The 12,894-nt window shown below is 40.9% G+C and overlaps 1 protein-coding gene across 1 annotated transcript in view; it reads right to left on the bottom strand.

The window, feature by feature from the left end:
- sbno1 (strawberry notch homolog 1 (Drosophila)) overlaps positions 1–12,894 on the bottom strand; it is a 132,165-nt gene that overhangs the window by 75,665 nt on the left and 43,606 nt on the right. The window contains exons 3-4 of the mRNA XM_059994549.1: positions 8,278–8,572; positions 538–641 (exon numbers count right to left, since the gene is read on the bottom strand). Coding sequence (XP_059850532.1) covers positions 538–641; positions 8,278–8,572 — 399 coding nt within the window. The remainder of the gene's footprint in view (positions 1–537; positions 642–8,277; positions 8,573–12,894) is intronic.

Below are 12,894 nucleotides of genomic sequence, written 5' to 3'. Positions count from 1 at the left end.
TTCTGGCCCAATGAGCCAATCTACCCAGTAACCCACCGATTTAACTTAAAAATAAACAGAACAATTTACAATGATGTGTCTTTGGAAACTGGAGCATACGGAGTCTGGAGGAAACCCACAGACACACGGGAAGGACCGTACAAACTCCTTACAGAGGACATCGGTACTGAACTCCACACTCAGATGCCCTGGCCTGTAACAACATCACGCTCACCACTTCACTACCGTGGTACTGGGCTCTGAGGACGGACAATCTCCCACTCAGTGGGTGGCTAAAATCTGGACGAAGCTGGCAAATCTGCTTCCGAGGTGCTCAGAGATGGAGAAGCAGCATCAACTTAACCAGATATAAATTAGTTGTTCGGCTAGGCTGAGGAAGGATCTCTGCACAAGCAATATTGGACTGCCAAGCACATAATTACTGTACAAGCGCAGGCAGGTCATGAAAGAAACTGTCAATAGCACATGCCCAAAAAGATCAGGTTTCTATTGAGAACAGGGTGAGAAATGTAAAGCTCCAGGATAACATGTACTTACTGGCGTGGGAGAAAAACTCCGCACTTTGATGTCTTCATTGACCCATATTCGAGTTACCTCTTTACTCAAGGATTCCTTCTTCACAACACCATTGTTAAGGTCAGCTGCAAATAAAGGAGGTAAGATTAATTTCCAATTATTTCGTTATTGCTACCTAAAAAAATCAGACATAATGTACTGATTAGCCACACGGAGGGCAATTCTATTCATTGGGGTGGCGATAGAATGACACATGTGCAGTAATCAGGAAGCTCTTGGGCTATGTTCAGAAGAATAAGAGGTGAACTCACTGAAATCTATCGAAAGTTGAAAGGCCTCAATAAAGTGGATTCAGAGAGGATGTTTCTTAAGTTGGTGGAGTTTAAGATGAAAGGACACAGCCTCAGAATAGAGGGGCGTCCTTTTAGAGTGGAGATGAGGGGGAGCTTCTTTAGCCAGAGAGTGGTAAAACTGTGGAATTCGTTGTCATAGGCTGCTGTGGAGGCTAAGTCATCGGATATATAGAAGGCAGAGTCTTGATTACACAGGGCATGAAAGGATATGGGGAGAAGGCAAGAGATTTGGGGCTGAGAAGGTAAATGGATCAGCCATAATGGACTGGTGGAGCAGATTTGTAGGGCCAAATGGCCTAATTCTGCTTCTATGTCTTATGGTCCAAGTTAATGAAGCGACATAACCCATTTTCGTCATTATGCTCAGGAAAGCTGCACAGAAGCTCTTAATGTGTTCAGGATGGAAATGCTGACGAACAAAAATCAGAGAACATGAGAAGCAAACCGTGGGGTCAGAGAGGAAACCTGTGGAGAGTAAATCAGTTAGCATTTCAGACCTCCACTTTAAAAACAACAATTCTAATGCATTGACAGCTCCGAGACATTAATTCATTCTCTGGAGATGCTGCCTGACCTACCCGGCATTTTGAATTTAATTTTGGATTTCCAGTAACATGGTTCAATTTGCACAAAAGCTTATTGATGCAAATTTACCATACCCATTTGGATTATTATTTTCCACTTTATCACACTGTAGTAATTGAGCTATTTTACAAAGAGAGCTATCAAAGCTAGTCTTATCTTTTTTCATGTAAAATAAACTTTTCAAATCTATACAAGGTTTATAATAATCAATATGATTATTTGTTTCCAAACCTCCATCCTAACCACCATAAGATACAAGAGCAGAACTAGGCCTTTCAACACATCAAGTCTGTTCCACCATTTCATCATGGCTGATTTATTATGCCTCTCAACCCCAACCTCCTGCCTTCTCTCTGCAACTTTTGATGCCCAGACTAATCAAAAATCTATCAATCTTCAAACTAAATATACCCAATGACTTGGCCACAGCCATCTGTGGCACTGAATTCCAGATTCACTAAACTCTGGTTAAAGAAACTCATCCTCATCTCCATTCTAAATAGATATCCCGCTGGTCTGAGGCTGTGCCCTCTTGTAAACATACAAGATAGAAAGCTAATGATCTATAAAACTTCTGCACTGCCCACTAGAAATTTTCATAGTACATCGAACAGTACAGCATAGCACAGGAACAGGCCCTTCGGCACACAATGTTGTGCCAAACTAGCTAAAAAGTAGATCAAAAACCCCACAAACTTATCCCTCCTACCTACACAATGTCCTCATATTCCATCTTCCTCATATTCATGTGCCTATCTAAATGTCTCTTAAAAACTAGTAATGTATTTGCTTCTACCACCACACCAGGCATTCACCACTCTGAGTAAAAAGCTTCCCCTCAGACCCCCTTTGAGCCAATCCCCTGCCAAGATCGATTTAAAATGTTCATTCTCTATAATGGAATTGCCCACAGGAATGTTCAACACGTTCTCTTCAGTTTCTGTTCCTGGGAATTCATGGAAAATGTTATCCACACTCCACATAGATCAGAACTAACCAAGATGCTGATTTTAACTTATCTTAGTACTCAAAGCTAAAATTTAATTTACCATTAGGACAATTTCAAAGTCCTAATTTCAGATGGAATGTAAATGGGACACTTAAATCAAAATGGTATTTTTGAAGTTGGCAATTCTTGCTCACTGTACCCAAACAGGGTCAAAGAAAGTGCAAATTACACAGAGGACGTAGAATGTATGGTAAACAGGGCATCAACCAGCCGACTCTGATGGTATTTATTCACAAGGGTCTTAATCCTACGAGGATGACTTGTCACCCACCATTACCTTACCAAGTATTTCCCTTTAACAACTTAACTAGTTCTACAGAGAAATTCCAGATTCACCACTCTTAGGCTCAAGAAATTCCCCCTCATCTCTGTTCTGAAAGGCTGCCCCCTATTCTAAGGCTGTGTCCTCTGAACACTCCTACCATAGGAGACATCCTCTCCATGACCACTCTATCAAGGCCTTTCACCATTTTATAGGTTTCAATTATGTCACCCCTTATTCTTCTGAACTCCAGTGAATACAGACCCAGTGTCATCAAATGCTCTTCATATGACAAGCTGTTCAATCTTGGTGTCATTTTTGTGAACAGCCTTTGTATCCTCCTGATGAAGGGTTTCAGCCCGAAACGTCGTCACTACCTCCTCCCATAGATGCTGTCTGGCCTGCTGAGTTCCACCAGCATTTTGTGTTTTTATTTATTTCCAGCATCTGCAGATTCACTCGTGTTGCCTTTGTATCCTCTCCAGCGTCAGCACATTCTTTATAAAATAAAGGGCTCCAAACTGCTCACAATACTCCAAGTGGGGCCTCAACAGTGCTTTATAAAATCTCAACATTACATCCTTGCTTTTAGATTCTAGTCCTCTTGAAATGAACGCTAACATCACATTTGCCTTCCTCATCATAGACTCAACCTGCAAATTAACCTTTAGTGAACTCTGCACAAGGACTCCCAAATCTCATATTTCCTTGCCATTTAGAAAACAGTCTACACTTCAATCTCTTCTACCACAGCGCATGGCCATACACTTCTGGACTCTATATTCCATCTGCCATTTCTTTGCCTGTTCTCCTAATCTGTCTAAGTCCTTCTGTAGCCTCTTTACTTCTGAAAAAAACTACCTGCCCTTCCACCTATCTTATATTGTCTGCAAAGTTTGACTCAAGGCTATCAGTTCCATCATCCAAATCATTGACATATAGCGTAAAAAGAATCGGTCCCAATACAGACCCCTGTGGAACACTACTAGTCACCAGCAGCCAACCAGAAAAAGCTCCCACTTTATGCCCACTCTTTGCCTCCTGCCAGTCAGCTACTGCTTTATCCATGCTAGAATCTCTCCTGTAATACATACACACTTATTGTAAAATAGTGTTTTTAGTATTATTATGTATCATAAAACAACATATTTCATGACATAATGCCAGTGACACTAAACCAGACTTTGATTTTGAGTTTAAAAGTAGAGTTGCTGCCTTATTCTCTATTGGTAGTGTGTCCCATACTCCAGCATCGATGCTGCTTGATTCAATGAAACAATGCAGTTTCTTTCTAGATTACGAGGGTATGTAAAACAAGTCATTGGGAATAAATACCGTATAATTCTGTAAAACTAATTTGAAGAAATGTACCCCTCCCACACACCAACATGCAAACACATGCTGTACAAGATGCTCAAGCACTAAATAAGAAAGTAATACCCAGAGATGAACAGTGCAGTATTATTCCATGCCAGTGTGAGGAGTGGTAAATAATCCTAACCTCTAATATAAGATCTTTAGGTAAAGTGCCCCCATAATGAATACCAGAGGATGTGCTGGGCCAAATTTCATAACAAATCAACCTTCAAGAAATGTTGCACGATCATATTTAGTCACTCCTCCACCACATGCCTCCACTCTGTTGATTTCCTCCGATTTGATGACATTACCAACTTCCAACTTACCTGCTTTATATGACATCTTAGAAGTGAGTAGTATCATTTCTGTCAGGAAGTTAATTATGGGGGGGGGGGGGGGGGGGGGGAGGTTCCAGAGCATTTAAGAAAGTCTCTCAATTTCCATGCATCATTAACATCAAAGATTTAACATTAAAACTCTGCAGTCAACTTTTCAAATTATTTTCTGCTGATAACTTCCCAAATATTTTTTTCTGGACTAATTGCATCTAATAAGAGGAATCAAAATTGTTATAAACTTACGTCTTTTTGTAAAGACTAAGAAGGGGTTAAGTGACAACATTACAGACAAGGAGGGATGAGGCAGATTAATAGTTCGGCATGGAATAGATAGACTTAGAAACAGCAACTAGACTACAATGCGAATCAGAGGGCATGAAGCAGACAGTAAAACACAACTGTGCTCTCTGTGTTAAAAAAAAATCCAAGAAAATGATCAGCTTATGTGCAATTGAAAAGCTGGAGCCTTTATTAACAGCAGGGTTCCCAGCATTTTTTATGTCATTGACCCCTACCATTAACCGAGGGGTCTGTGGATTTATAGCATGGAGAGTGAATTGCTGGAGTTTACGAAGTGATGCCAAAAAGGGCATGGGATACTTTAGATCCAGTATTGGTGATGAGAAAAGGTTATCTGAGGGCCTGGTGGGTGACAGGTCTTTAGGGAAGAGTAACCATATACAACACAAACAGAAAGTCAGCAGGTTGGGCAGCAGATGTGGAAATGAATAGACAGTCGACATTTCAGGCTGAGACTCTTCTTCAGTACTGAGAAGGAAGGGGGAAGACGACAGAATAAAAAGTTAGGAGGGGAAGGAGGGTAGCTGGAAGGTGATAGGTGAAGCTAGGTGGGTCAGAAAGATAAAGGCCTAGAGAGGATGGGATCTGATAGGAGAGGAAAGTGAATCCTAGGAGAAGGAGGGAGGTGATAGGCTATTGAAAAGAGGTAAACCAGAAGAAGAAATCAATATTCATGCCATCAGGTTGGAGGCTACCCAGAAGGAATACAAGGTGTTGATCCTCCATCCTGAGGGTGGCCTCATCTTGGCACAAGGTGGGGCCATGGACTGACATGTCAGAATGGGAATGGGAATCAGAATTAAAATGTTTGGTCACCAGGAAGTCTCACTTGTGGTAGACAGTCATGTGATTTTACAGAAAGACTGAAAGTGATTTAGCTCAGTCAGCAATCATCTTATTAAATTGCAACGAAGTCTAAATGCTGGAGCTGGCTTTGGTAGTTTAGATTTATTCACCAATTGGTGAAATAGCAGGATAAATGAGTTAAAGACAATCTGCTGAAGGAACACTGTGTCTATAAAGGGAGAAGATCATCATCATCTTTTGGACCGAAAGCTTGCATCAGGAAAATAACACAAAAGGATTTATGCTCCAATTGGAACTCCTGGATGCTTCAGGAAATCATGCTGGGCCCCATCTGTTCACATTCTCTATCAATCATTTAGATAGGGGACCTGGTTCAAAATATCCAAATTTGACGATGAGACAGAACAAAGTAACTATGTGGTTGTGAGAAGAATTCAGAACTATCTCAACGAGAATCTGGTGTGAAGAACACAGGAACTTGAAAATAAAAATAGTGGGAAAATGTGAGCTGAGCCACTGAGCTGAAAGAAATTAGAGTACATTTTAAATGGTGGTAGACCAAACAAAGTCAATGTTCTCACTGGGTTCCCTCCTCCTTCCCTTTCTCTTATGGTCCACTCTCTCTCCTATCAGATTCCTCTACCTTTCCCAACCACTTGGCTTCACCTATTGCAGATAGCCTCCTTCCCCTCCAGCCACCCTTTTCTTCTGGCATCTTTCCCCCTTCCTTCTCAGTCCTGAAGAAGGGTCTCAGCTTGAAATGCCAACTATCTATTCACTTCCACAAAGCTGCCTGACTTGCTGAGTTCCTCCAGCATTATGTGAGTGCTACTGTCAACATCCAGACATAACTGGGTATCTCTGCCTAAACCCCTGGAAAGTAATAAATACATTGGTCTTTAATGCAAGCGTATTTGAGCACAAGAGTAGAGATGTTTTGATTCAGCAGAACCTGCAATATCCTCACTTGCTGCAAAGATATGCTTACAATCGAGGGAGTGCAACAACACTTGCACACAGCTCCTGAGAGGAGGAATGTGTTTTGAAGAGTGTAAACAAAATAGGCGACATTGTAATATACAAAGAGAAGGTAGAGACTATGACATCGCTGGCTGGAGTACCAATTTCAGTAGCTCCATACCCCAAAAAGCTAGCCATTTGGGACCGATGAGAAGAAAATCTTCAGGAAATGTATCACTGGGATTCTCCACACGAAAAGGCTGTGGAGGCTCAGTCTCAGTAACTCCACGGACGAGGCTGCCCATTGCGGCCGTTGGCAAAGGAGATGCCAAAGCGGGCTGGATGCTGCACTGGCCCCACCTGGAGCTGCTCTCCAGTGTTCACAAGTTGCACTGCATGAAATGAGGAACTGCTGCAGGCTTGTTCTTGCAGAAATATGGCTCAAGATAACACCAATTTGCAGGCCATGACACTCGGGGAAGTGGGCTACATTATTTTGTTTTTTTTTGTAACTATGTTTTTCTGCTATTGCAATTACATATGCTGTGTGTGACTGTTGTACTGTGCTTTGCACATTGGCCCCAGAAAAACATTGTTTCATTGGGCTGTATTCATGTGTATGGTGGAATGACAATTAAGCTTGCATTTGACCTTGAAATGAATTGAGAGATGAGGGGAAAGTGCCGGTAAAGGACTTACAGAGAACTTACTGAAAGGCAGTGACAGAAATGGAGGATGGGTTTGCTGAATGATCTGTTCCTGCTTTTTTAAAAACTGGTTTAGAATTTAAGCTTTTATATTCCTACACCATTCATTTTCAGTAAATCATACACACATTCCTTGAAGTTTCAATAAAATGCACATACAATTGTTCCATGTTTAGACTGTTGATAGAACATGAATCCAAATTCAACTGAACTACTCACTATAATGATCAAAGTTTTCCAAAACAACATCTAAATGATGCAAGTGCAGACACCATAACACAAGGTGCAAAGGGACTTGGGAGTCCTTGTGCAGGATCCCCAAAAGGTTAACTTGCATGTTGAGTCAGTGCTCAGGAAGCCAAATGCAATGTTAGCATTCGTTTTGAGAGGACTAAAATATAAAGGTAAGGATGTGATGCTGAGGCTTTATAAGACCACACTCTGAGTATTATGAGCAGCTGTGGGTTCCTAATCTTAGAAAAGATGTACTGAAAAGAGGAGGTTTATGAGAACGGTCCCATGAATGAAAGGGTTAACATATGAGGAGAATTTGATGGTTCTAGGCCTGTACTCACTGGAGTTTAGAAGAATGGTTGGGGAGGGTGGGGGAAGAAATCTCAATGAAACCTATGGAACATTGAATGGTCTAGAGTGGATGAGGACAGGTATTTCCTATCGTGGGTGAGTCTCGGACCAGAGGGCACAGCCTTGGAATAAAGGGACATCCATTTAGAACAGAGATGAAGAGGAATTTATTTAGCCAAGGTGGTGATTCTATGAAATTCACTGCCACAGATGGCTGGGGAGGCCAAGTCACTGGGTATATTTAAATAGGCTCTTGATTAAGGTGTCAGAAATTAAGGGAGAAGACAGGAAAATGGGAATGACAAGAATAATAAATCAGCCAATGGCAGGCAGACTTAATGGGCTAAATAGCCTAATTCAGCTCCCATATTATATGTTTAAGTGCAGAAACATTAACTTTTTCAAGACATCAGCGTTTATTATTGGTTTGAATATTCCTAAAGCTAGCTGAAATTTGCAAATTGAAACAAAATGGTTTTAAAAGAAAACGACTTACTGGCTGCCGTTGAAATAGGCTGAACAATATTGGACGGTGGCTTCATTTTCATCAGTTCCGATAAGCTGTTGCTTTTCAATAAGTCCTTCAGCTGGATCTGGTCCTTGGTTGAAGCTGTAGCCGGGGCTGGGGCAGCGGTAGAGGTCAGAGCTATTGAGCTGCTCTGCACAACCTTGGCGACAGTAACTGTGGGACGAGAGACTGCATTTACAGGTGCTTTTGTCACAATTAATGTCGTTCCAAGGTTTGGCAGCTGATTCAGCTGATTTAACACAAAGGTGGTAGCTGCAGGCGGCTGTCGAAAAAAAAAGTATAGAAAATAAAATTTTGCAAACATTTATTCAGGTGCTCAAATTCAGTGCAATATTACAATGCCCAAAACCAAATATAACCCTTGTCAATAAATTGTATGCAAACTATGTTTTATTAAAAGCCAGCTGAATGAATCCCATACAAAAACATTAAGGTGCATTAAGAGAAAGCAGATAACACTGGACAATAAAGATATTGCTTCCTGAATACTTTAGGTGTAGCTTATGGATTTTGGGCTGCTGATCATGAAATTCACCATGAAATTTCCCAATCAAGTACCCTTTAAAAAAAAATCACCTACATTTGTTATTTCAATTCATAATTCAAGTCAAAATAACTGATGCATTCAAGGCAGTTGAAAATTTTCTTGGCAACTACAGAACACCAGAATACATGCAGCTGAACGACACCCTTGCTTCAAGCGCACAAGTACAGCATGTCACTAAAGATTCATTTTCTACATTCCCATTTAGACTTCTTCCCTGCAAATTCTGGCGCTGTCAGTGACAAGCCTGGTGAAAGTTTGACCAGAACATCGCAGTCATGGAGAAACAGTACGAGGACAACTGGCTAATCATTGTTAGACACTTAAGACAGAAGACTCAGACACTGAATACAAATGAAAATCATCAACAAAATATTTTTAGCTTAGTTGAACTACTGCAAAGTGTCAGCGCCATTCTGAAATTAAATAAATGCATTAGATTCAATAAGTTAATTTCTTGTTTTTCCAAAGTCCTACATGAAACAAGTAGTCTGAAATTATATTTGTATTCAGTCTATCATATACAAAAAAAAAGAAAATTTGAGGAAGCAACACTCGAAAAAATTTGTTGTCCAGAGTAATACCCCAACTTCCACAGAACTTAGACCATTATTGCTAGGAAAGGCGTTATACTTAAGTGTTTTTAAGCACTGCTGGACAAAAACCTTTCCCCAAGCTTGAAATTCAAGCCATAATGATCAAATGCAAAATGGCCTGTATATACAACAAAAAGCAACTTGAATACTTAAATTAATGATTAATTTGCTGGACTTGAATGCTGTCATTATGTTGACTTTAATTTAAACACAGAGTTCTGTGCAAAAGGCTGAGGTACATTATATAACTAGGGTGCCCAAGACTTTTTGCACAGTACTGCAATAATTTTATGCATTGCACTGTAGTAAGGAAAGGGGAATCTTGATTAAGAAAGAGGGAAGGGAGAGGGGAGGGAGCAGGAAGCACCAGAGAGATATTCTGTAATGACTAATAAACCAATTGTTTGGAATCAAATTCCCTTGTCTGGTGTCTTAGGCTGGGTGTGTTTGCACTGCGCCACCCCATCACCCTGGCACTCCTCTGACACTTGTCCCAGACCCCTCCCACGGTGCTCCACCCTTGCCATTCCCAATGTTCTTTACTCCTGCAGATTTACAAACTTGCTCTCCACTCTGCAGTGACAAATACAGTATTGTGCAAAAGAGTTGGGCACTCTTAGCTATATATACACAGTGTGTGCCTGAGACTTTAACAGAGTATTATGTATGTGCTGAGGGTGGTGGAAGAGGCTGATATAATCAGGACATTGCTGAGGTGCTTAGTTTGGCACATGGATATAAGAAAAATGGAGGAGGAAATGGCAAAATTGATTGCGGAGCAGGTTCATATAGGTCAGCACAACACAGTGGACCATAGGGCCTGCACCGTGCACAATAATCCAAGGTCCAACCATTTGGAGAGCCCAATGAGTTTGGCACCTGGCTCACCAGGCCTGCATCCCCTCCATGCTGACCAGGAACACGAGATCTCACACCCACTTCCCTCTCAGCAGCAACCTAGGTTCTCATTCCCTTTTAAATTACTTGATTCACTGGAAAATTTAAGATTTTAACACAAAACATTTTTTAAAAAAAATATTCAAGCTCAAGTGTGTTGGCCTTCAACCACACAGTACATATAACTTATACACCTAACAAATAATATTACCACAAGTAAATTAACAAACGGGGTGCACATACAACACGTTAAAAAGTAAACAGCATAACGCCACTGGCGCTTTATACGTGATGAGACCTGGGTAGTTACAGGGAGTTCAGCAGTCTCATGGCCATCCTAACAGTTTTTTTATAATGCCACTCTACCACCTATGGTGGTGGTGGGGGGGGGGGGGGGGTCAAAGAGATTGTTGGACGGATGGGAGATGATGGATTTGAATGCATTGGTGTATTAATTAGGTAACAATGAGCTGTCAGGAAAGTCTTCTTGTCTTGACATGAGTGAGCTGGATAGAATAGACAGCTGATGCCTTTTTCCCAGGGCAGGAAAGGCAAATGCCAGAGGACATCTTTTTAAAGTGAGTGAAGGAAGGTTCAGAGTAAATGTCAAAGGTATGCATGTTTTTTTTCCTCATACTGAGAGCATTAAGTGCACTGCTGTGGGGTGGTGGTGGAGGCTGAGTAAGAACATTTAAGAGACTCTTAGTTGGGCAAATTGATGAAAGGAGGGTTATGGGCTATGTGGGAAGGAAGGGTTAGAGGTCAGCACAACACTGTGGGCTGAAAGCCTGTACTGTGCTGTTTGATGTCAGCAAAAATCCTGAGTGGACTATTCTACTGCTGAGATTTTTTTTAAGCAGAATACCAAATCACAGATCATACTGGACAACAAATTTTCTCAAAAGTGTTGCTTCCTCAGAAATTTTTTTCTGTTTATGGTAGACTGCTTGAAGTTGAGCACATACAATTTCAGACTACTTGCATCATGAAAACAAGAAATTAACTTTTATTGAAATATAATGCATTTAATTACATAACGATGCCGATGCTTTGCAATAGTTCAAAGAAGCTAAAAATGTTTTGTTGATCATCTTTGTTTGTACTCAAGTGTCTGAGGCTTCTCACCTCAAACAATAATCAGCCAGCATTGATGGATTCCAGTTGCTCTGATAATGTACCTCTATAACCACAGTCTCCTGGTGAAACCTTTCACCATGTTTGACATTGACAGCATCTAGATTTGCAGGGAAGACTAAATAGGAATGCAGAAAATGAATCTTTGGTGACATGTTGCACTGCATGGTTTTGTATGCTTGAAGCATGTTGTCAACCAGCTGCACATAGTTTGGTGCTCTGTAGTTAAGAAAATTTTCGACATCCTCGAATGCTTTCTATGCGATTTTCTCTGGTCCCAGTAGAAGCTTTTCAAATTTCCTGTCATTGATGACCTGTTTGATATGTGGACCAATAAAAATGCCTTCCTTAATCTGGGCATCAGTTATTCAGGCTTGAATTATGAATTGAAATAACAAATATAAGTGATTTTTAAAAATAGTGCTTGATAGGGAAATTTCATGGGGAGTTTTTCTACTCACAGGGTTTTATACTGGAAATGGATTACCTGATACTAGAACTAAAACAGGCATACAAAATTACATTAGTTTTGATCCATTAGAATAACCAAGCTATATCGAGATATCTGAAAAAGAGCAGATTTAAGCACACTCAAGAAGCACACCACCTTGCCAAGTCAACCTGATAGGCACTCCATCTCCAACCACAACTCACTCCACCACCAATATACAGTAGAGACAGTTCGATACATCTACAACCACTCACTCACCCCATCCCAGATGGAGTGTCCATAGGACGCACTGAAGCAACCATCAAGACTTCACAACATGATCATCCAAATCCTAAACCTCGACCAGGTAGAAGGACAAGGACAGTAAAGCACGGGGAACACTACCAGCTGGAAGTTGTCCTTCAAGCTACATACCATCCTGACCTGGAAATATCCCCATACCTTCACAGTCACTGAGTCAAAACTCTGGAACCAACACCTTGGAGACTGCAGTTGTTCAATGTTGGCAGTTAAGAGTAAACTAGGGGAACTGAAATCCCACAGTCACTGGGAGAATGTGCAAACTCCATGCACATACACACACAACACAAAAAGAGAACAGCCGGAGATGCGAACTAGCTGCACTACCTGCAGTACAACCATGCCACTTTTCACTCAGTGGTGCGAAGGTCAGGTATTTGGATCTCAACAGTATGATGCTGTATTTTTAATAACACGACAACCTTGTAAAAGCTATCATGGTCCTATTCAAAAAACATTGGAGATTTTTGTTTCAAATTCAGATTTATCACATGTATGAAAGATAGTGAAATGTGTTGTTTGTGTTAACAAACAACACAACTTGCCGCCCAAAAGCATCGACAGCATAGCATGCCTTGATGTTCCAAGCCAAGAGTTCTCCGACGTCCAATGCCTTAAAAAAAAAATCCTGGTCATTGAATTAATTACACTACAGCAGTGAT

This window comes from Hypanus sabinus, chromosome 18 (assembly GCF_030144855.1).
Source record: "Hypanus sabinus isolate sHypSab1 chromosome 18, sHypSab1.hap1, whole genome shotgun sequence".
Taxonomy (NCBI): domain Eukaryota; kingdom Metazoa; phylum Chordata; class Chondrichthyes; order Myliobatiformes; family Dasyatidae; genus Hypanus; species Hypanus sabinus.
This window is presented reverse-complemented; position numbering and strand designations above follow the sequence as displayed.